This window comes from Fusarium graminearum, chromosome 4, assembly GCF_000240135.3.
Source record: "Fusarium graminearum PH-1 chromosome 4, whole genome shotgun sequence".
Lineage (NCBI taxonomy): Eukaryota > Fungi > Ascomycota > Sordariomycetes > Hypocreales > Nectriaceae > Fusarium > Fusarium graminearum.
The window spans coordinates 6382882-6407446 of NC_026477.1; the positions used below are offsets into that span (position 1 = coordinate 6382882).

Here is a 24565-nt window from a genome sequence, read left to right on the forward strand (position 1 = left end):
CAATAAGCAAGGGAGGCAATTGAGGGCAGCAATCAACTGGCTGACAACAAATCTCTACTACATGTAAGATGTCACAAATGACTGATTTCAAACATACATATATACATACACCACAATGCAGCACATCTGCCCTCGCCAGCCCTTTTTCTTTTCACATTCACTGCCAACTACCTCTGAAACAACCGATTCAATACACAGACCTTTTCATGTACCCAATGTCAGAACCAAAGTGGCGCTTAGCTCGTTGTCAGCCCTCGAGTTGCGGCTCCGCTTGTACACTATTATCTGTCGCCCTTCTTCCTCCACAATTTGGCCGTGGATTTCGAGGTCGCTTGCCAGCTGACTGATGCAGACAAAAACCAACAATACCAAGACCGACCACGCGGAGAAATTTGTCAAGGAGGGGAAAGAAGTTCTGGACTGGAAAAGACGTGTCCAGACCACCAAACAGTTCATCTTGACCAAACTGCGCTATGAAGTAGATATGATGATAATTGCAATACGTATGCCTATACGAGGTTTCCTTTAATCCAAGCTTGACAATTGCAACCCAAGTATTAATTTAAAGCCATGCAATAATTGCAGCCGAAAACTCAATTTTTACAACCCATGCTGTAAGATGCAGTTCGCAGCTTGCATCGTACATCGTGGCTTGCTAGCTGTAGCACACGCATCACCGCCTCAGTACCCTTAAATTCCCACTCCTGCTTACTTGTACTTTAGTACCTACAAACGGTGAAGCTGAAGATAAGAGTGAACCAGGAATATTCCAAGGAAACCAAAAAAAACTAAACCACAGACCACCCCGGCATCGTACTTCTTTTTGGCCAAGTTGCGGAGATGGTCTCTGCAGGTTCAGAGCCCAGGGGAGATTTGAATCTTTACGCGTTCTGCTGGTGTTGAACTTGTAAAAATTATTAGCGTTCTTTTTTTTTTTGTTTTTTCTTAATTCGGTTTTTTTTTTCTCTTGTTCAACACCCTCTTCGGTTCCCCTCTTCTTTCCCCCTTTTGGTGGTTGGGATCGGTTTTGAATACCGGGTTGATGGACGGGGAACGGGACTTGACAACACCCACTCTTTGCAATTGTTCAAGTCTGGATGAAAAAATTGATGCCACCCTTGCAAGTATTGTAAAAACTCAATGGCAGATGTCAGTTGTCCTCCAGACTGTCATGCTCATAAAAGCGGTTTAATACGGCCTTGTTTGACTCTCTTGTTTAATAGCAACACCTCCTCCTCATGCAGACAGGATCCCCAACAAAGAAAAGACAACCAGCAGGACGCACTGCCTTGTGCTAAAGTAGCTTGCAGCATGGCACGCACCCGACGCACAGTAAATTGAATTGACCGCCTACTAATAATACAACAGTAGAGTAGACTACGGGAATTATCGCAATAACAAAGACTCATGCTCATGCTCTTGTGTTCTTTCTATTGTCTAGTGACTCATGCCTGTAATTATTCTATGTAGTACCGACAGTTTGGTTTTGATCATCAGTCGTTTCAATTCAGATTTACTTACATGTGAAATCCTCAGCTCTCCCTCCCTACATTAAAGGTTACTCATGTTGTTGCTGTCTCAATTTTGACATGTGCTCACTCTGACTCTGATTTCTTTCAACCTTTTTCTCCTCCTTCTTTCATTCATTCATTCTTACTTGGTAAAACCAAAAAAAGCCAATTGATCAAGTCACGAGCACCATAAGGCCTGTCTCTGGTTGGAGTCTTTGTGTGTCTGGGCTGCCACACCAAAAAAGACGCCATGAGGCTTGAAGGCTTCGCATCCCCGGTCCAATAGGAATTCCGCCTGTCAGCATCAAACGGCCGCTATCAGTTTCGGTTGGTTCGTGACTGTTGTTTACCCTCTCCACCTTGGGCCTTGGGGTGAAGGTGACCTTGCATACTATGCAAGGTCAGCTTGAGCAGCCAGCGCTGCCAGCCAGCCATTGATGACGTCCATACCCGGTCATGTCCTGCTTCATCCAGGAACCTTGGAATTCTTGCGACAACTCACAACCCATCTCAGATGCACTCACGATGCGTTTAATTCATTCACTCATTCACTTGTGCCAATGTAGAGACTGCATGTAGTTCCATGGGAAATTTTTATTCATGTTTTTGGGGAAACCTCTTTCTCATAGTAGACAATTCGCCTTTTGCAGGTTTTTTTGATGAACAACTCCTTTTGATCTTCTCGTACTTTTCTGTACCTCCCAAGGCCTCGTATTGTACGACCTTTTTTCTCTTTGTTCCTCCACTGCTGACCTTATTTTCGCCTGAGTGAAATCAATGACCGTCCCCATGTTCGCTCCACCTCAAAAAAAGAACTTTCATAACGAATCCATATCCTCAGGTTGCCCCTAAATATCTTCCGTCATTCGTACGAAAACTACTAGTACACGTGCCCCGAGTCTGGTGAATGACGGAGCATGAGCCCATCGCAGCCTTGATAAAAACACGATTTCATGGTATCATATCGTTAAGTGTCCCCGCCATGAGTGGCAAATAAAAATAAAAATTGACTCGAGTCCCGTTTCGCTAAATGAGTTGATAAAACAAATGCTGCCAATTGCAGCCAGTCGCTTAATGCTGATGTGTTGATGCCTTTCGTGCGCCGTCCAATGCACAATTGTTGTGGGTATAACTGTGTCCGTGTCATATATGGTATAATATGGTGTGGGTATTATCGTTTACCATCCCTTGGAGTGGTATCCGTCGCTGGCCTCCTTGGAAAAGTATTGGTTCCAGCTGCTCGCGTTCACATCCTCGCTCTGCTTCATGCAAGGCTTCTCAGGGAATTGCTTCAAGTTGGCAACATCGTGTGATGTGTGTCGTCGCTTGAGGACAGCATTGGCTGTTGATGACTTTTGCTGTCGCTCCCAGAGGAGGTGGCGTCGAAGAGACTCAGTCAACTCAGTCGCCAACATGTTGCGGCGAGTTGTGCGAGGTGACAACGCAGCCTGAGGCTGGAGGTGGTTAGGGCCAGTCATGATGGGCTGGGCGGTAGACCTGGGAACCTCATGAATAGGCTTGAGGCCAGGGCCGCGCATACCCTTCATCATCAATGGGGCCTCGTCGGAATCATTAGGCGAGGCAGCCAGTGAAGGGCCGTTGACCAATCGAGATCGGGGAATAGCTGATGTCGATTGGGAAGCGTGGCCACCAAGGTTGCGTGAGCGATCATTCTGAGCAAGCATGAGAGTGATGAGAGATCGTCGCGAAGTCAGGTTGGGCTTGGAGTCAACTCGCTGGAAGAATCTGTCGTCCATACTAGACTTGCCACTCTCCTCCATAGAGTCCTCCCAGTCGGACGAGTCGTCATCATCATCGATGGCACTCTCGTCGATGTAGTCGTCGCTGTCAGAGTCCACAGCAGCCTCATCATCATCATCGATAGTTCGGGTCATGACATTGTTACTGAAAGAAGCTTGCTTCTTGCGAGCAGACAGGAGCGAACTAGGTCGAGACGAAGCCATGGCACTCCTGAGGGATCCATCCTCTTCAGATGAACCACCAATTTGGAACACGGGCTTCTTGATGATGGGAATGATAGGCTTGCTGATGCTTAGGCTCTGATCCTGTTCACTAGACGAACAAGAGCCACCAAGCGCAAAGCGAGCAGGCTTCTTAGACTGAACAACCTTTGCGGCAGGTGAAGACTTGGGTTCGGGGATCGCATGCGACAATTGAGCACCAGAGATGGTTCGGGGAGTGGGAATCTGGGAAGGTGAGAAGCCACGCACGACAGTGGTGCGAGAGAGGTTCTGGGGCGAAGGCTGTGGCGAACCCTCAGAGGCTGTTGATTTGGCAGGTGATTGCGACTCGGTAGTGGTAGAACCGGATCGCTCGAATGCAGGAGGCACAGGCAGGGACTGCTTGGCCAGTGGCGCAACGTGGGGAGGGGCGGAGAGAGGACCCTTGTCCTTGACAATAGAAACAATCATCTTCTCGAAGTCGTCCGAACTGATGTGGCGTTCGCGTTTGCTTCGGGTGCTGGCGCAAGAGTCTTGTCGTCGTACACGGGGGCGGGCAATCTCAAGTGGCGCTGATACTGGGGCAAAGTCGACAGCTTCCTCGTCTACGAGGGAGTCGACGCTACCAGATAGCTGAGGTAGATCAGATATCCTTGACTCGGAGGGGATGTTCTGGGGGAGGGTCTCAGTGGCAGGAGAAATCTTCTCCTCGTTATCAACAACAAAGGTTTCTCTTTGCCAGAGTCGCCAGCTGAGGTTCTCTAGTCTTCGGCCTTGTTCAACAGAGTCTGCGCAGCGAGAAAAGACTGAATGGTCAGCATATAAAGGATCGACGTGTGCAAGATGCAACTCACCAGTCCACATGCTATACAAATTAGCGGGATTGCCAGTATCGACCTTGTGGATGACGTTTGCATCCACTGTCAAGACGTGAGTATCTAAACGATAGGGCATAATGTGTGTGGTGAAGCGGGTGATTATGGGTTGATAAAAAATCGAGCTGAAGGGTGCAATCGGTGGGAATTTCTAGGTAGTCGGCAAGGTAGATCGAGATTAAAGCCGACAATGCACCAGAGCGTAGTATACAAGTTGATCTTCGAGGTGGAGTTGACTTGGTCGCGGGCGGTGAGTTGATGTCAATGCAGGCGATTTTGGTGGGTGAGAGTGTTGTCGAGATGGATGCTGCCTTTCATGGGGATCCTCGAGTAGACATGTATTGTAATTGTCAAGGCAAGGTCAAGTTGTCTTTGACCTAGAGTTCCTTTTTACAAAAACAAAGGATGTTGGGGCTGTTTGGTGGTTGATTTGGTGTTATGTGTATGTGTATGTGGAGGAGGACGAACAAAGTCCGGGGGGGAATCAAACGTAGATATTCTGTTTGGGCTGATGGGAAGGAAGACGGATTGGGGGAAGGGAGTCGCGGTGTGCGCTATGTAAATGGAGTCTAGCAACAAGCACACAAGCACGAGCGCACGCCAGGTTCAGGGGTGTGTCGGTCCGTGGGGGCGTGGTAGAAGGACCCAGAGGGGGTGCGAGCCACTGTAGCCGGGTGTGTTCAGATACGTACCGGGAGGAGTAGAGATTGATGGAGATGGGGGGGATTGGAAATAGCGGGTACTACCCGAATAGCACAAGTTCAATTCTCTTGCTCTTGTCAGTTGAAAACAAGTCGGACGTACCGCGGCGCAGTAGAATTTTCGCTGTTCATGGGCCAGAGTGAAGAGTCGAGTGATTAATTCCAGTGGGGTAGGATCTTTAATCATGTATGTACATGCTAACGTACTTATGTATGGATTGCAGCATGTACAGCACATCGCAGCACAGAGGCATGACCAGAACGAATTTTAAATGTGGAGGTTAAATTGCAAGATTAGAAGTGTATTCATATGAGGAAAAGTAACATGTGTATACTCTCGCGAGTGCGTTATTTCCCATCAGTATCTGTACCTTCTTCGCAGAGTCGAAAAGGACCCATCGTCTCTTCTCTCTGGACCAAAAAAAAGAACCTGTCAATGTCACGTCCCTACCAGGGAAGACAGGCAAAGTGTAAGGAAGGTGAGGTGGGGGAAAGGAGGCCCTGTTCGGCGACACAGCAGAACAAGGACAGGGCTTCTGTCAGGGGAGAGGAACGCGGGTGGAGGTGGCAGAGAGGGGGAGGCAAAAAACTGCCTGCTGACCAGTTCCACGGGTCTTTACCTGAAGAGGCACTTGTTCTGCTTCAACCAGCGGGTCATTTGATACCCAATATAGTTTAGATCACCACGTTATGATCCAGTCCCTTTGGGGTTATACTTCTGTTGCCCCTTTGAGTAGCTTGTGGGACCTGAGACAGTAACGGAAGAAGCACAGACGAACGCGGTCTCGGGCACGAAAACGGTCAATCTCTCGGCCTTGGTCTTTGTAGCGGCCTCCAGAACGGAAAAGCACGAATTGGTCTCCGTTTAGACGACGTTCCAGAACGTCCCCAACGCTCCCTTTGCTCCGTTGCGAACTGAGACCTAATCGGGCATCCGAGTCCAGAACTGAGGCCCCCACCTCGTTATCCTTCTCTTCTATACCCGCGGATGAGTTCCCCTGTAGCCGCTGTCCACCAGGGACTGGTCTGAGGCCCCATCACGAGTCACGATGGTGAGCGCAGCCTCGCTTTGTGCTGTTCTGGCCCGAATTAACCGCGGTATTAACGCGCTCAAGGCAGTGAACCCCAAGACTCGTGAAACTTGGTCAGGAAGAAAGCGTCCTCTAGATGCGTCTAGTTCAATAGCTTCAAGGCACATGATAGACCCTGAAAACCCTTTGTCTGCCGAGAACCTGGGGCAGGCCGGTCATGTTGATTGATGGTGTTTTGTTGCCTGTGGAATTGAGCTTCAATTCTAATCCCAACCGGGGCATCGTCAGCATCGCCCACGTTGAAGCGTCAATTGGTCCGCTTGCAGTTCTGGCCCCGATTACAACGGCGAATTGACGTGATTATCGATGATCCGGGATTGGAAATGAGACTCTTGCTAGTGACTCTCGCCCTGGAAACCCCAGAGGAGACGAGAGGATTCGTGGGGATCCGTCCATTGACTTGTCTTGTTACCAAAAGTCCGGTGACCCCGTGATAACAATGAGCCCCAGGTTTCGCTCCTTGTCATCCGCTCGCTGCACCTCGCCTCCGCAAGCGGCCACGGACCTTTGAGTGATCTTGCCTAGAACCTCATTTGGTGACAACAAAGGACAATTTCATTACGCGGTGGAAGCACAGGCGGGTAATGACTGATGACTGACTGACTGCCTCTCTGCAATGCGCCTGACCACGGAGTACTTCCCGACGGGATGAACTCGAGTCGAGTCGCTCCAGGAATTCTCGAGCTGTGGCTATCCGTCTTCAGCAACCCAAGTCAGTCGGCCAGGTGTTTGCCTTCCGTTGCGCCGTACTGAAGCAGCCATTGTCATTGACAAACGTGATCACGGACATATGCCGAGTAGATCAGACGTGAATCTTGCTTCCGGCATCAAATGTTTATCCCGAGGCTTCAGTGACGATGTGTCTGGGGTATTAAGGTCACCTGCTCTGAAGCTCCTGGTCCCTCTGCGCCACTTGTCATTTGCGGGCTTCGCAGCTGGACTGGCCTAGCAGACTGGGTACGCGGTAGCGAAAGGAAACCACTGCACATCACATCAGGGAGGCAGACTTGCATTGAAATGAGCCTTGTTTGACCGTTGTCCTGGGTTGAGGTGAGCTGAGGCCCTGCTGAGGCCTCTGTCGTCATGTTCAGGGGCGCTTCTTCAGGGTCCCGGCGACTCAGCGCTTGGCGCCCCAGGTCACCAGACGCGCTCTACTGCCACATCAAGCCAACCATTTCCTCCCATACACAGTGAAGTGATGAGCTTTGCCAGCACATAAAACAGCATCTGCAGCCGCATGACTCTCCTGGAGGACCTATATTTCGCATCTTGGGCGTTTTACTTCTCTGCCTGCGCCGCCGGGCTGCGAATACAGGGCATCAGTGGCAGACACATCAATGATCCTCGACACGATCATCATGAACCTGCCTGTCTTGGTTTTCGGCTTGTCTTACAAGTTTGCTCGATGACATGTCAGATTTGAGTGTGCCGATATGTTGGTCACCCTAGAGCTTGCATTACAGGACGGCTTGCCTCAGTTGTGTTCTTGGAGACTTTGAAATTACTGCAGAATCTCCCCAATACGATTGTATCCTGTGCGATCACTAGGATTTGTCTTGAATGACTGCAGTGAACATGCCTATGAATCATACTTGACCAAATCGTCTGTTGACTGCCTCTGGTTATCAACCATGGGTTATACACCCTCACCAAACTCTAGGGTTGCTGTGCAGCTGGAACACGAACAAATCAACATCACTCCGCCTTACCTTGACCTTGAAAACAAGCGTCGAACCTCTTCCCAAAATAATGTCCTTGTCTTTGGCGTCAGATTAATAGGTTGAAGATGAGGCATCTGAGGCCAGCAAAGTTGAGGGTTGCGTTGCGGCATGTAGGTGAAGCGAATGGCGTGTTTAGAAATTGCATGATGGGATGTGGTCATCCATGTCGAAGCCTCCTGACAATTGGTGAATATTGGCATCTCGATCATCTTGAGATGCCCGATCTTGCAATTAAGCCTGTCTTGACAATCGCCTGCCGTGCGTTGCAGGATCTGGCTTGCTGCTTTCCCTTGGGCCCCACGAACCGCTGCATGCCAGCCAGCAGCTAAAGTGGTAGACCAGGATGGTGATTATGTTATAACATTTGGCGTATCAGTAATTGGTTAACTCACGTTGATTGAAAAGTGAAGTGATTATGTTTTTCAGACGAGGCATAAGCCTTGATTTATTGTGTATTGATGATTTTGTATCTGGCAAGGAAAACCCCCATCTTGTTTGGCTTGGCCAGGACAAACCAACAGAGAGAATGCGGGCTTATGACGTCTCACGGTAGGGCATCGTCCCACTGCGATGCTGTGCCATTACATCCAATGCCGCCGAAACGTGGACCGGACACCAAAATAGCATGCGTTATTATTCCAACGGCTTCTATTGTGCGTGGGAAGAGGGTCCAGAGGGCATCCAGGAGGTGCAGACAAGCATAAAGCACCGAGACTAGGAAAATAATAGGTGAGGTGAGCGTTAAACATCACATCATACTGGAACCTAGCTCTCCAGCTAGCTCACCTTGGTAGAGGGGAAAAAATAGAGGGAAAAATCACCCCGCGGCGGGCCGATAAGCGATAAGAGCTCGTTTTCCATCATAGTCCTCCACCAACTGCGTCAGTCAATGTCTTGGCTTCCCTGCCCCTCCATCTTATCGATATCCTGACCTGCGTCACCGACCTCTGTCTGTTCCTGCCCGGACCTTGAAGCTGGTGCCATAATAATTGGATTTTCCCCCATTCATCTCTGGTGACACGATATTTGATCAACATCATCCGTTGAAGCCGGCGCTTCTCTTCCTTTTCTCTATTTCTCCTGTAAGTATCGTGCTTTCCCCCAATTGCTGCCGAGTGAGTCTGTGTCTTATTATATATTCTCCCTTTTAGAGCTGAGCTACATACCCAACCACTACCTATCTGCGTTCTGCATTCAGCCCCGCCGCTTTTTTCTTTCTCCGAACGGCTTGGCTACCGCATACCTAAACTTACTCAACGCGTAACCTGCAATAAGCTTTGGCAGAGCTTAATCAACTGACGCTCCCTGCAAACCATTTCTCTTCCTCCATCAACACCGTCGAAACCACAATCATGGCTCCCAAGAAGAAGATTGCCGTCATGACCTCGGGAGGTGACTCCCCTGGTATGAACGCTGCTGTTCGAGCTGTCGTGCGCATGTCTCTGCATATGGGCTGTGACGCATTTTGCGTCTATGAGGGATATGAGGGTCTGGTCCAGGGCGGCGATTTCATCCGACAGATGCAATGGGACGACGTTCGAGGCTACCTCGGAGAGGGTGGTACACTTATCGGCACTGCTCGATGCATGGCCTTTTACGAGCGCCCCGGTCGATTGGTAGCCGCTAAGAACATGGTTCTATCTGGCATTGATGCCCTTATTATTTGCGGTGGTGACGGATCCTTGACTGGTGCTGACAGGTTCCGAGCTGAATGGCCTTCTCTTTTGGAGGAGCTTATTTCAACGGGCCACTTGAAGGAGGAACAAACCACACCTTACAAGCATCTCAACATCGTAGGCCTTGTTGGCTCCATCGACAATGATCTCACAGGGACAGACGCCACCATTGGCTGCTACTCTGCGCTTGCCCGTATTTGCGAGATGGTTGATTACGTTGAGGCGACTGCTTCTTCACACTCCCGCGCTTTCGTTGTTGAGGTGATGGGACGACACTGCGGTTGGCTGGCTCTCATGGCCGGAGTTGCGACTGGAGCAGACTTTGTCTTTATTCCCGAGAGACCTCGTGAGAATGACTGGCAAGAGGAGATGAAGGTCGTTGTTAGAAGAGTAAGTTTTATGTGATAAACCATCCATGGGATGCATGCGCTAACGACTTACAGCATCGAGCACTCGGAAAGCGCAAGACAATTGTCATTGTCGCCGAGGGTGCCCGCGACAACAACGGAACTAAGATTGGTGCCGAAGAAATCAAGGACATCCTAGCCGACAAGAGCAAGGGAGGTCTTGCTCTCGACACCCGTATCACCACTCTTGGCCACGTTCAACGAGGTGGTACTGCTGTTGCCTACGATCGAATGCTCGCTACCCTACAGGGCGTGGAAGCCGTCAAGGCTGTCCTTGAAGCTACCCCCGAGACCGAGACTCCCTTTATCGCCATTAACGAAAACAAGATTGTTCGCAAGCCTCTGATGCAAGCTGTTGCCGAGACACAGGAACTCGCCAAGGCTGTTGACGCCAAGGATTTCGACAAGGCTATGTCTCTACGAGATGCTGAGTTTGCCGATCAATGGAACTCTTATATGTTGACAACCAACGTCATGGTCGATGACGAGAAGTTGCCGGAGAGAGAAGTAAGTTTTACGCCGTTTCCCATTACTCCACACTACTAACATAAACTATCAGCGCATGCGAATCGGTTTCATCAACGTCGGTGCCCCTGCTGGTGGCATGAACGCCGCAGTTCGTGCGGCTGTCGCATACTGTCTTTCAAAGGGTCACGAACCTCTTGCTATTCACAACGGTTTTGCAGGATTTGCTCGACACCACGACGATAAGCCCCTCGGTGCAGTTCGCCCGTTCGACTGGCTCGAGGTTGATGGCTGGGCAAGCAAGGGTGGTTCCGAGATTGGCACAAACAGAGAACTTCCTGCCGAGTCAGGCATGGAACTGATTGCCAACTTGATTGAGGAGCACAACTTTGATGCTTTGTTCATCGTTGGTGGCTTCGAGGCTTTCCACTCCGTCACACAGATGCGCAAGGCTAGGACGCAATTCCCCTCTCTGTGCATCCCCATGTGCCTTCTCCCTGCCACAATCTCCAACAACGTTCCTGGAACAGAATACTCTCTGGGATCCGATACCTGCTTGAACGAACTTGTCAACTACTGTGACAAGATCAAGCAATCTGCTTCTGCCACGCGTCGTCGTGTGTTTGTTATTGAGACGCAGGGAGGCCGATCTGGTTACATTGCTACCTTGGCCGGTCTCGACGTCGGTGCTTCGGCTGTCTACATCCCTGAAGAGGGTATTTCACTCGAGATGCTCAATTCTGATGTCAACCATCTCAAGGAAGTGTTCCGAAAGGACAAGGGTCAGACTCGTGCTGGACGCCTAATTCTCGTCAACGAGAAGGCCAGCAAGGTCTACAGCGCAAAGCTGATCGCCGACATCATCCGCGAGGAGGCTCACGATAGATTCGAGAGCCGAGAGAGCATCCCCGGTCACGTCCAGCAGGGTGGTGTTCCTTCCCCTATGGATCGCTGCCGAGCTGTTCGCCTGGCCATCAAGTGTATCCAGCACCTCGAAGGTTATGGACGCAATGCCCACAACCACGTCAAGAAGGACCCCAAGAGTGCCTCAGTCATTGGCATTCAGGGATCCGAGGTTGTATTCTCCGGAGTGGAAGATCTCGAGGAGAACGGCACAGACTGGCCCAACCGACGACCCAAGACTGCCCACTGGATGGGTCTTTCTGAGACAGTGGACATGTTGGCGGGCCGTCCCAGTTACCCTGTGCCCGAGAAGAGCTTGACGGGCTTGATTGCAAAGGACACAAAACGTGGTCTTTAAGGGAAACGAACACTTCGTACGTTGGCACTGCTTCAATTTTCTTACCTCTTTATTCTTAACGATAGCCCAGTATGAAATAAATTAGTTTAGGCGTTCAAATAACGATTTTATACGTTGCTTTATGCGGATGGGATATATTGTCCCCCTGTCTTTGCATGATGACGATGTTATTAGGGAAGAGAAGTGACAACACACGTTCTTCTCATGCATGTCTTGGTTGACAAGCAATGATTGAAGAGTGGCTAACGATGACTCGGTAATGTTGGGTCTAAGCGATCATCTCTTGAACTGTGATCCTGGTCACACGAAGGCCCATCTGCTCACCGCTGATATGTGACTACACTGAAAGCCAGTAGACTCTGCTATTTTTATAGTTGTGTTGTATTTTTGAGAACTTGTCTACGAGGCATGACACTTTTGACGAAGATAATTTGCAAAACCGCTCTGTTAGTCCTTGCCTGTCAATGCTACTCGCAGAGATAAAGCGAGCCAAACGCGCACTTCCGCTGCAACGAGCTTCTTTAAACACTTCACACGGCTCAAGTTACAAAATCCTACAAGAGGAAGGGAAGAGATTGATGGTCTAACTATAATACCATCCAAGACTTGAATGCTACCTACCTATCCTGAAGCTCACATCGCCCAGTGTAGGGTAAGACGGCTTAGAAGGAGTTGATCTGTGTCCACCCAATATTTACAGCTACCTATTCTTAGATGGATATGTAGATACTAAGGTACTCTGGACTCAAGTGTACCGGATTGTCTATATATGATTGAGTCTAGGTGGGCTTGTCGATGTCTAGTCCATGTTGGGCTGATGATAGAGTAGTCTTCGACTCTGAGTTGCTCACCAGTAACTCATATCCATTACAGATCCTTCTTCTGAATGGACGGGAATTCGAAGAACCATACTACAAGTAGTTATGAGTATGGAACCATTTGCTCACATCTCGATAGAGATAGAGACTGTCGTGGCACATCACTACTCTTTGTTTCGACGTCTCGCAGGTTCGATTCATCCTTTCCTGAGACTCAACCCAATGGCACTGACCTTTATCATATCACAATGCGTATGCGGAGGCGTATGCATGCTACTCAAGGGCGCCAAAGTGATTTTGATCGTCTTGTTTGACCTTGCTCGAGCAGTGTCCATGTCACTGATCGCTTAACATGCACTGACAACATATCGCTAGAAACGGGTTGTTGCACTGAATGAAGATCGTTTAGTTCTTGTATTCAGACGATCAACTGATAAAATCTATAGATGACACATAAGTTATTCGCTTGTGTTCATTGCATTGCACATGTGAACAAGATTTAAAAAAAAAAAAAAAAGGATAAGAAGTGCAAAAAGACGAATCGGAAGGCGTTGGGATTGCTCCCGCCAGGGCTTGAACCTGAGACCTTCGCATCACTGAATATTCAGATTGAAGTATTAGTACGACGCTCTAACCAACTGAGCTACGGAAGCCGTCCAATTCGTTGAAATGGCATCAAAATTCTGACACTATGTTACAAGCAGGCAAGCATGAAGATTAGGCACTACCTTGTCAAACTTCCTCCCGAGTCTGGGCCTTTAACCGGACTCATTAACATCAAAATTGACAGGTCTGTCTGTAATCATACTCGAGAAGCATACATCTAACCTTCTCTTATTCTGATCCTTTGTCTGATCCCAGTTTCGGGAGAACAATCTAGATCAATTCAACATAGCCCAGTTATGAACCCTGTCTGCATCCTCAAAGAAGTGCCGGGGTCTGTGCAGCATGTGACAGCGACAGTGACAGACAAACAGACGGTCATAGAACCTTGGAATAACGGCAGATGCTCCAGGCCCCAGCGTCGACTGGAGGCTGTCAGCTGAAAATGGCTGCTTATGGGGTTCAAGCCCAGACGCCTCGTCGGGCTCGCAGCGTGCCTTTGGAATTTTGACTTCGGATGGATCCAATACGATATGATGCCAGACGCTCAGGGATCATTCTTTGTTTGAGAACCCAGTCCTGGTCAATGACGGCTCGTTTCGAAGTTTGAATGCCCAACCCAACGAAACGACACTTTGGACTCTGGTTATTGCCAATCATAAGGGTAATGATTTGCATGCAGCTCAATGCAACAGAGATAGACTTGCAGCGACATTCACACACAATGGTCATATCACATTTGTCCTATCTCGTCGACCATCATTAACAGACAGTCCTGTTTATTCAACCTCTCACCAACCCTACGAGTGATTCGCTGCAAGTCGGATCCGTAGCGCTGCAGGGGGCAGTTCTGAGAGCCTTGTTCTGGGTCCCAGTCTCGCAATGCACTGGACCAAGGTCCCAAAGATGCTGGGGTGAGGTAGTGTGATTTGCTGCACAATTGCGTCAATACATCCCCACACCACAGCCTGCTTGGATGCAGAAGAAACGAGCTTTTGTGAGCTTCGCCAAAGAAGCGAACATAGGAAAACACAAATTGACAATAACGAAAATCTGCCCAACGGATGCCCATAATTAATAAGAGGTAATGGGGATAAACTCTATAACGGGGTTATGGATCAGCAATATGATGGGGCCTTGGGTAGAGACAATTTTAGATCAGAGTTCGTCAGGTTGGCAGGTCTCATGTCCTTTATGGTTGCGCTTGACCCTCCATCTGAGGGCTTCGCGTGTGAGAAGGGAGCGTCTTATTGGGCAGCCATGGGAGACTCGTTGCGTTTGGGGTCGTCAGGTAGGCAGACTGACTCCCTCTGGTACTTCGTGGGTCATTGGATTCTAGGCATACAGTTTAGTTGTTGTGGTCATTTGTTCGGCGGCTCTTTGCGACGAGAGCCGTTCGAGGTGGCCGGTTTCACGATTTAGTAGAGATGCGGACTTTATCGAATTTACTACATGCTATTTGACAAAACTTCAAGAGAGAAAAAGATCATCGCCAACGTTTAGTTCTCCCGTTGCGGACCGCTTCCACCATCCATCCATCTTGTACTGTCCTATCCCCGCTTTCGCCCACTATCATGGATAACACAGCTTACAGTACGGATAGACCAGGTCTCCTTGCTTTACCTCGCAACAGGTAATGGAATTTTCTCCGTACCTTATCCTGCCCAGCCGAGAAACCCAGCCCCTCCACTAAGGTCACGGCTGACACCCTATTGTTTGCCGGGGGGCTCCCTCCCATTATTGCTGTCGGATGACGACGTTTTGCTTTACTTCCATGCTCCGTCCTTGGTAGTCTGGGGCCTGATTCTTGCGGCGCTTTGCGGCTTGCGCGCCATTAAACCCACCTGACACTCTTAAACTCTCTTTCTTTCTCTTTCCATTCTTCTTGGCTGTTGCTTCTTCTTCTTCCTTCACCTCTTTTGTTCTCCTCTCAATAATAAGTATCGCATTCTTTGAGTTTGCGTAACAAGACCTCACTGAGACTTGAGGCACATCGCCAGAAGAACAACCCCACCTTGTAGTGTGACGCAATAGCCATATCGTGCTCTCTGTCGCAACGCAGCAGCTTGAGTAATTGAGTTGGCGCCATCAAACATCGCACCAAAGCCAGTACAAATCACCAGGAACCTACCTTTTTCATTACACCAAACCAAAATGTCCCGTGTAAGGGCCACCGACTTTGAGGAAAGGGATTATTACCCCGCTCCTCGACGATCTGCTCCTGAGGGACTCGATGAGGTCGATTACCGCCGCCGCACCGTTACAATCAGCCCTCCCCCGCGAGAGGAGTCTCGCACACCCGCCTTTCTGCGAGACGATGGTCGACGATCCGAAGCTGGCCCTATGGTCCTGCGCCAGCGTCAAGTAGAGACTATCGACCGTCACCGACCCAGAAGTCCCAGCCCTATCGCTCGCGTTCGAGAGGAGCGCATCATTCGAAGGCCCCGCAGTATCTCACCCAGCCACCACTCCTCTCACCACTCTTCTCACGATCTTGACCATGACCACGAGCACGAGCGTTCTCGCACCAGAGTTTACGAGCGAGAGCGAGTCAGGGAACCTTCTCAGCCACCTCCCAGACGAGCTCCTTCGCCAGCCCGTGTTGTGCGATATGTCGAGCGACCAAAGTCGCCTTCTCCCCCACCTCCTCCACCAGTCGAAGAGCGGGAGCGCATTCGCACCCGCATCGTTGAGCGTGAAAGAGCTCCTTCGCCTCCTCCTGCACCAAAGCCTTCTCCTCCACCTGCTCCGCCCCAGACAATCCGCGGACCAACCATTGAGCGAGAAGTTATCACGCACTACCGTGATATCGACCATGGTAAGTACATCAAAACTCTAAAAAGCAAATCCAAGACGTTAACCGTTGCAGGCATGATCAAAGCCAGACCCCCCACACCTCCTCCTCAGCCCAAGCCCCAGCCTCGTGCCCCGTCTCGAGTCCGAGAGCGGGAGACTGACATTGACATCTCCCTCTCAAGGAACAAGACCGAGGTGGATATTTCTCGCACAACTCGCACAAGATCACAGAGCCAGGAACGACGATCCGACTTCCGCGACGATGAGCTCGTGGTTCGACGAGAATCCGATTCCCGTCGCCGAGCGCATTCTGCTGCTCCTCTACCCACACCTAGCGCTGTAGATGAAGAGGGTGACTACCTCACCGGAAAGATTGATTCTCGAGGTAGAATGGGCGAGGCTTGGGGCGGTGCAACCAAGGACTGGACTCTCGTGGATGTTCCTCCAGGCACTGAGCGCATCCGAATGGATGGAATCGGTGGTGGCAGCACTGAGACACAGTGGACAAGATACAGCGGAGCTAGAAAGAGCAAGTTCATCCCCGAGAGAGATGGCCAGCCTTCTCCAGCCCCTGTACCATCCCCCAAGCCTGCTATCAGGGAACCTTCTCCTCCCCCAACCCGTGACACACGGGTGAACGTGTCAATCTACGACCGTGAGCGAGAAATCGATATTGAGAGAACCCGCTCGGTTTCTCGACCTGCTCCTCCACCGCCCAAGGATATGTGGACCGAGATCACCAAGGACCTCGTTATCCGTGAGGCCATTGAGAGCTCTGGATACGAATATGAGGAGACCAAGGAGTTCTACTACATCATGGACTATCTTAAATATGTAAGTTTTCTCCTAAAACCAACCATCTTGACCGTTGTATTAATTTTTCTTAGGATGATGTTCTCCGCCTGGTTGACATTTCAGATGAGATCCGACGATCTCGAAAGCAGCGCGCACGAGAGCTTGAGTATGAGAGAGAATACCAGTTTGATTATGAGCGCGACCGTACCCGACACAGCCACCCTCGCTGGGACGAGGTGACGGAGCGCGAGACGTTTTACGATAGCCGTCCTCCCCGGGGCTATCTTCGTTAAGTGTGATTTATTTGTTGGCGTTCTTGTTCAAGGTCATTTTTCAGAACGACAAACGTGTGTTGGATAATGGATACCTCTTGCAACTACAGACATGTTGTTTGTCGCGAGTGACGGGCTTTTAGTTCATGATGGGACAACTTTGGTTGTACGAATTTATGAAATCATATACAGCGGATGAAATGGAATGGGATCAATGAAACGAAATGTATGTAGATGCTTGGTTGGTACGCACAATTACGATTTATGAAATAAATAAATAAATAAACAACCATACGTTTCAATAATGGACTCTCTGTGGTTGATAACAAGACTGAAGATACAGACTTGTGATGAGGAGCTGACCGATGACCTCATGGAGGGGTAGGCAGCCACGGACGGCTGTGCCGAAGCCTTGGAGGGGCTCAACTTTTGCTAGAGGTGATCTAAACTGGACAAAAAAGCATGATGCCACGCCAAAGCCGGTCGATACAGCCCACCATGGCATTTTTCGTAGTTTGTTGGAAATGCAGGAACTCTTTCTTATGATCCAGTTGACGAGCTTTTAGGAATAGTCCATCCGTGAGTCTCTTGGGCATCAAATTGGTTGGTTCAGATATAAGAGACTGAGGTGACAACAACATTGACATACACATCTACCCGGATTTGTTTTTGATTACACTACGGCATTAGCTGTCAGATACTGATTATGCAAAGTCCTTACAATGACTGTACTTATCATCAGAATACATATGTGATTAAGCTGCAAGCTCAGAATCTGGCAAGCTATCTTAATTGGTAACAGAAAAGTTAGTCTCTTAGACTGTCTCCAGCAGCCAACGTTGGTGATGCCCTGAGACCGTCCAAACAAGCAGGTCCAGCGATACTAGATTATCTCTCATCTTTGAAGAGAGAAACTGTCTAAACTAGTCCCGATCTTGAGTTAACCCCGAGCACCGCAAAGTCTTGGAAAAACGTTGAAGGCGGCTAGATTGACTATAGTATCCACGGACAAGAAGGATGGAGCGGAGGAGCATGACGACGGACCACATGCGTGTCTGCAAGGAGTCTCTTGTGTCATAAAACAGAAGATGACTGTTACTGGTTGAACTCTAGGTTTAAGTTCTGATGTTGGCGAGGATTCAAGCTTGCAGGTTAGCATATTGAGTTGACTGAGGTGGCTCGGCAAAAGCCCTTGTTGCTATTCAAGAATGATTAGACAAATTCTACAACATGGGATCCGGTTTAGTTAAAACCTCTCGGGCTACTCCGCAAAGTTGCATGTGGCCAATCTACTAGGCTAGCTTGGAAAGATCTCTTCGCCTCAGTGGCCCTTTCGCACCAAATCTAATAATCGCAGATGTTTGCCATGGGCTAGAATAGGGATGGGTCTGTGAGGGTCAACCGTCGCCCAAGAGGATACTACCTACCCAGACAACATGAGCGTTGTGGAGCTGAGAAAGGACCAGCATAAAGACGTCAAGAAGTCGCTACAAAGAACATTGACGTCCCCGATCTAAACAATAAAACGTTCCAACGTTCGCAAGAGACCAGCGTTGCTGGCACTGGTCATGATGTGCATTACATACATGGCCTGTGAGTCGCAGGACAGGGCGTTTCCCCAGACTAGACCCCTGGAAACACATGGAAGACGTAAACCCAAGACGAAGCGAACAAGGGGCCCTCAAACTGACAAGTCAGCTTCAAAGTCCAATTTGATAGCGGCCCAAAAGGCGTCCACTGGGACATGAGGATACGTAAATGAGTTATCCATAGGCGGCGTTGGTTGCCATGGAAGGGTGGACCTATTTACTTTTGAAAGAATCAACACAAACAGAGAAAAAATGAAGTGAAGGAAGGGAAAGGGGGTATGTTGTGGGTGTTGGGTTTAGTAGTTAGACCAATGTAATAATCTCAGACATGGAAATGAATGCCATTAGTTTCAGCGCTTCTTTTTATTCTTCAAGGGCCACGTTTGTGTGTGCTATAATGCCTGGATATTAAATTATCTAACCGTCGTTAGCTTCTCTAGCAGAAATGATTGATGGCCTTTGCTCTGTGCCTTTTCATGTGAATGGACGGCAGGTACTTGAGGCTGGAGGCAAGGCAGGTACTCCCCTACCGGAATCAGGCTGGCTCAGGCACCGGCACTGACTCTGCACTGAATCTGCACTGTACAATAAGAGGTCTGAGCCTCCCTGTGTCAATTTCCCAGCATGGCGGGGCACTGTGAAGGATACAGTGCGGCAGCAAATTAAGCGAGATTCTTCCCTTCCACTGCCATAACATAACAGAGAGAGATTAGCACCAAATCAGGTATGCGTTCATAGCGGAGGTAGGTCAGGTGTCTGAACTGACAGGCTATCAAGGTCTTGGAATCAAGATAGACTAATGGCCTGGACTAGAGAACAAAGGATCATCCTCATAGGTGCAAATTTGAGTTTAGGAGTCAAGTTGGGATGTCTTCTTTTGCTTTCTGTAGAGACGCTCCATGGTTTCTGCAGCGGGATAGTTTGACCCTCTGTGCGTAGAATAAGGGACAAAGTGAAAGCCTGATAGGCAGTGAATCAATGTTGGACAATGAGAATCTCTCTTCTTGACTCCAACACAGACAAAAGGCAGAAAGGCCATTGTGTAGATACTATCTAGGCAACAGGTCTGTTACATTCAGTCCAAGGCAAGGCTACTATTGCAGTAGTAGGCCTGTATGATCACCACCGCACAGTGCTGCACAGTACTTTTCCCTGTCAAGTGGCGGTAGCGAACTTCGCAGGCGCGAGCGAAACCTGCTAACAACCTAGTGATTGCCTTGGAGTCAAAGGGATTGTCTTTTTTTTTTCTTTCCTGCACTCTAAACATCAAATCAAAGAAAAACAATTCTTCTCTCCCGACAAATCAAACCCTTTTCTTTCTTTAACCCTCGGCTTGGTACCTATCAAAGCAACCTCTCGCCCAGAAAGCCAAAAAGCCAAAAGCCAGGCACCAAATCGAACCAAACAAGGCGCCCCGTCCCGTCGTCTGGCCCGCCAAGCTCGTTCGACCCTCATACCCGTTCTTTTCCTCTCCTGGACAGAGCCCCCGTCGTGGAAAAAACCCCCGCCTCTCCGCCTCCATCCAAAACAGTTCTCTCTTCCATCTAAACTTATCGACACGTTCGCCTAACGACCTCAAGGCTCTATCTTTTCCTTTCTTATTCTTCAGTATCCTACCTTTGCGCCCGTTTGCACCTCGATAATCACTATTGACACTTGCCGAATCCGCATGACGAGACGTTCCTAAACTAAGCCAAAATGTCGAGCTCAGAGATAAACCAGGTGCTCGCAAATTCGCTTTCGCCTGGTAAGTTTTCTTCGCCCTTCCCCGCCGATGAATGATGCTCTATTCTCTGGCGGTCGAGACGAATGTGTGCTAACCTCCTCCAATAGATGCGAACCTGCGAAATGCTGCCGAGCAGCAACTCACCCAAGCTGCCGAGAGCAACTTTGTATGCCACCCCTGATTCTCCCTTGCTTTTTTCCCAACACTGGCTGACGATTCATCTAGCCCCTATACCTCGCAACCCTCGTACAAGAGCTAGCAAACGACTCCGCCGATGGCTCTATCCGAGCCGCCGCCGGTATCGCCCTCAAGAACGCCTTCACAACCCGAGATTTTGCTCGCCACCAAGAATTGCAAGCAAAGTGGTTGCAGCAAACAGATGATGAGACCAAGAACCGAGTCAAGGAGCTCACCCTCCAGACCTTGAGCTCCTCCAACACCCAGGCCGGTACTGCTGCCGCCCAGGTCATTTCTTCTATCGCAGCCATCGAGTTGCCCCGTGACCAGTGGAACGATCTGCTACCATTCCTCGTCAAGAATGTCAGCGAAGGTGCCGACCACCAGAAGCAGGCTTCTTTGACCACTATCGGCTACATCTGCGAAAGCCAAGACTCAGAACTGCGTATGGCCTTGGTAACACACTCGAACGCTATCTTGACCGCTGTCGTCCAGGGAGCCCGAAAGGAGGAAACTAACATTGAGGTCCGACTGGCTGCTATTACCGCTCTCGGCGACTCACTCGAATTCGTCGGCAACAACTTCAAGCATGAGGGCGAGCGTAACTACATCATGCAGGTCGTCTGCGAGGCCACACAGGCCGACGACTCAAGGATACAGCAGGGCGCCTTTGGCTGCCTGAACCGAATCATGGCCCTCTACTACGAGAATATGCGATTCTACATGGAGAAGGCCTTGTTCGGCCTCACAATTCTTGGCATGAAGTCTGATGACGAGGATGTCGCCAAGTTGGCCGTCGAGTTCTGGAGCACTGTTTGCGAAGAGGAGATCTCTATCGAGGACGATAACGCCCAGGTCGAGAGTTCGGATCAAATGCGTCCCTTCTACAACTTTGCCCGCGTCGCTGCCAACGAGGTCGTACCAGTTCTTCTGCTTCTCCTCACCAAGCAGGATGAGGACGCCACCGACGACGAGTACAACCTGTCTCGCGCCGCCTACCAGTGCCTGCAGCTGTACGCCCAGGCCGTTGGTGCTACCATCATCAGCCCTGTGCTGTCATTTGTCGAGAGTAACCTGCGCCACGAGGACTGGCACAACCGAGATGCCGCTGTTTCCGCCTTTGGCGCTATCATGGAAGGCCCCGACGAGAAGGTCCTGGACCCTATCGTAAAGCAGGCACTGCCTATCCTGATCACCATGATGGAGGACCAGTCTCTGCACGTCAAGGATTCAACTGCCTACGCTCTTGGCAGAGTCACAGATGCCTGCTCCGAGGCCATTGACCCCCAGGCTCAATTGCCCACCCTGATTGAGTCCCTCTTCAAGGGTCTCCTCAGCAGTGCCAAGATGGCACCATCATGCTGCTGGGCCCTGATGAACTTGGCCGAGCGTTTCGCCGGCGATTTCGGCGCTGCTTCCAACGCTATCACCCCTCACTTCAACAATGCTGTCAGCTCTTTGCTTGACGTGACTGCCCGTCAAGATGCCGAGACATCAGTGCGAACTGCTTCTTACGAGGTTCTCAACGTTTTTGTCCAGAACGCCGCTTCCGAGAGTCTGCAACCTATTGCTTCTCTCTCTGACGTTATCATCAAGCGACTTGAAGAGACCGTGCCTCTACAGAGCCAGGTTGTTAGCGTTGAGGACAAGATGACCCTCGAGGAGATGCAAAACAGTCTGTGCAGTGTTCTCCAGGCTATCATCTCTCGACTCGACAAGGAGATCATTCCCCAGGGCGATCGCATCATGCAGATCCTGCTCTCAATCCTCAACAGTGTTGGTGGAAAGTCCAGTGTTCCTGATGCCGTCTTCGCTACCATCAGCGCCCTTTCCACTGCTATGGAGGAGGACTTCGTCAAGTACATGGACGCCTTTGCCCCCTTCTTGTACAATGCTCTCGGAAACCAGGAAGAGCCCAGTCTCTGCTCCATGGCTATTGGCCTGGTCAGCGATATCACTCGATCCCTCGGTGAGCGCAGCCAACCTTACTGCGACAACTTCATGAACTACCTCCTCAACAACCTGAGGGTATGTACCCCCCTGTCCATGAATGTAACAGATCTAACCAGTCACAGAGCACCGCCCTTGCCAACCAATTCAAGCCCGCCATCCTCCAATGCTTCGGTGACATCGCTGGCGCTATTGGTGGTCACTTCGAGACCTACCTGTCCGTGGTTGCCCAGGTTCTGGAACAAGCCTCCACTGTCACTGCTTCTCCCGAGGGCCCCTATGAAATGTTTGACTACGTGGTCTCTCTCCGTGAGGGTATTATGGATGCCTGGGGTGGTATTATTGGCGCCATGAAGGTCAGCCAGAAGAGTAAGTTCCTCTCGATCTTTCGATATGTACCTATTACTAACGACTTCTAGCCCAAGCCCTCCAACAATATGTGCCTGTCATCTTCAACGTCCTCAACCTCATTGCCAATGATATGAACCGAAGTGAATCGTTGATGCGAGCTTCCATGGGCGTTATTGGGTAAGTCCTCGTGTACCATTATCTTCACTGAGACAAGGCTAACATAAACAGCGACCTTGCGGATGCTTACCCCAACGGTGAACTGGTTGACGCTTTCCGTCAAGATTGGGTCACTGCTATGATCAAGGAGACCAAGACCAACCGAGAGTTCCAGCCACGTACCATCGAGACAGCCCGCTGGGCCCGCGAACAGGTCAAGCGCCAGCTTGGTGGTTCCCAGGCTGTCATGGCCAACTAGTCTGGCACACAAGATGCCTAATCCAAAGGCGCACAATTGCCGCCTGAAACAACGATATTCCCTTCCCCCTTCCCCTCCCCCTTCATAGCACGATCCCCATGACCCTGCATGTATATAGACCCCATATGACACTACAGTAATTTAAATACCCCATCATGACGCTTCACCCAAGACCATCGCTACACGATGTATTCACAACCCCCATATCACATCACTACACCTCACTACACATTGCAAAATGCACCCTTTTGTTTTTTTATTCAGATGCAACGAAGGAATAGAGAAGTCATGTATGCCCTGCAAGGATGGAAAGCGGCGGCGATTCAAAACTCATGTAGAGGATAGGGGAGTCAAGGCGGCCGGTTTATTGCTCTATTTTTTTGTTGTGCTTTTGCAAATTGGTTGTTTCGGCCTATGGAGTCTGTCTTGGATTCCCTTTCAAGTGTTAGGGAAGGTTGAAGACGGCGTACTCGGACAACCCACTCTCGTGGAACTCGGTGGAATTCTTGAGGAGTGGTTTGAAAACTCGGAGTGTGTAGGAGACTTTTAGAGATGAGCGAAAAGACATGTCGAAACGAAATTTTCCGGACTAGAGATCAAGTGAGCTCGTCTGTAGCCGTCGATAGTCAAAACAATCGTTGGCCCCAAATTGTACTCAAAATGGCCTGTTGTTTATTGTGAAGTTTTGATGTACTGAGTGAACGTCTGTCAGGCAATTAGTGTTATGTGCCAAGAATAGGAAGGAAACGAGTACTTTGCAGCACTGATTTTCTTGGCTCGAGATCTGGAACCCCCCGGATGATGCATTAAGAGAGTTGATGGTAATATTGTATTTTATTACTTTCCATCTTTGTAGTGCTATCTCAAAGTCATTAAAACCGCAGGTGCATGATGCGATGTTGTCACTTTTATACTAATATCCTTTTCTTTGCTCTTTACGACGAGACAAATGCGAAATGTTTGAATAGAAAGCCTTATGCCAATCGTCGTTCTAGTTTCAAATGCAATAAAATGAACAATGACATATGTCGAAGCAAGATATCGCTCGGCTATGTCGCTAAATCATGATCCGGCTTATGTTCCGCAGTGATTTGTGACATGTTTTTAGTAGGGGTTTCGATGTTAGTCATACCCGTCGAAAACATTGCTCGATGGTACCCAGTCGTGGGATCCGTAGGAATAAAAATTTAATTCATTCTCATAACCATCCGCAGGGGCGCCGAGTGGGACCGGTGGAAGAGCTGCGACTGTCGGGATAGTCGAAGCCAATGGAGTGGTGCATTGTTGTGGCATCTGATAACCTTGTAGGGTACTCTGATCGAATGTTCCCATGACCATGCCGAGGTTGGTCATATCGTTGGAGCCCAGATATAGTTGAGGCTGAAGTTGATGAGGAACAAATGC

General features: G+C 49.6%; 5 protein-coding genes and 1 non-coding gene across 6 annotated transcripts; 3 read left to right on the forward strand and 3 right to left on the reverse strand.

Annotated features, from left to right (window-relative positions):
• Positions 1-2689: 2689 nt before the first annotated feature.
• Positions 2690-4426, reverse strand: FGSG_09457 (uncharacterized protein; the record flags this gene model as incomplete). The annotated part of the gene is made up of 2 exons (XM_011329967.1): positions 2690-4278; positions 4327-4426. The coding sequence occupies 2 exons, from the start codon at positions 4424-4426 to the stop codon at positions 2690-2692; spliced, it is 1689 nt and encodes a 562-aa protein (XP_011328269.1).
• Positions 4427-9102: 4676 nt separating this feature from the next.
• Positions 9103-11791, forward strand: FGSG_09456 (6-phosphofructokinase). The gene is made up of 3 exons (XM_011329968.1): positions 9103-9926; positions 9980-10450; positions 10503-11791. The coding sequence occupies exons 1-3, from the start codon at positions 9213-9215 to the stop codon at positions 11667-11669; spliced, it is 2352 nt and encodes a 783-aa protein (XP_011328270.1). The 5' UTR covers positions 9103-9212; the 3' UTR covers positions 11670-11791.
• Positions 11792-13045: 1254 nt separating this feature from the next.
• Positions 13046-13140, reverse strand: FGSG_20734. The gene has a single exon. It is a non-coding gene; the product is annotated as a tRNA-Ile (tRNA).
• A 683-nt stretch (positions 13141-13823) lies between these two features.
• On the reverse strand, positions 13824-14162 carry FGSG_13591 (uncharacterized protein; the record flags this gene model as incomplete). The annotated part of the gene is made up of 1 exon (XM_011329969.1): positions 13824-14162. One exon carries the CDS (start codon positions 14160-14162, stop codon positions 13824-13826), a length of 339 nt encoding a protein of 112 aa, XP_011328271.1.
• Positions 14163-15244: 1082 nt separating this feature from the next.
• Positions 15245-16974, forward strand: FGSG_09455 (uncharacterized protein; the record flags this gene model as incomplete). The annotated part of the gene is made up of 3 exons (XM_011329970.1): positions 15245-15908; positions 15960-16720; positions 16774-16974. The coding sequence occupies 3 exons, from the start codon at positions 15245-15247 to the stop codon at positions 16972-16974; spliced, it is 1626 nt and encodes a 541-aa protein (XP_011328272.1).
• A 3266-nt stretch (positions 16975-20240) lies between these two features.
• Positions 20241-23161, forward strand: FGSG_09454 (uncharacterized protein; the record flags this gene model as incomplete). The annotated part of the gene is made up of 6 exons (XM_011329971.1): positions 20241-20289; positions 20376-20434; positions 20494-22473; positions 22521-22764; positions 22815-22923; positions 22975-23161. 6 exons carry the CDS (start codon positions 20241-20243, stop codon positions 23159-23161), a joined length of 2628 nt encoding a protein of 875 aa, XP_011328273.1.
• Between the last annotated feature and the right edge of the window lie 1404 nt (positions 23162-24565).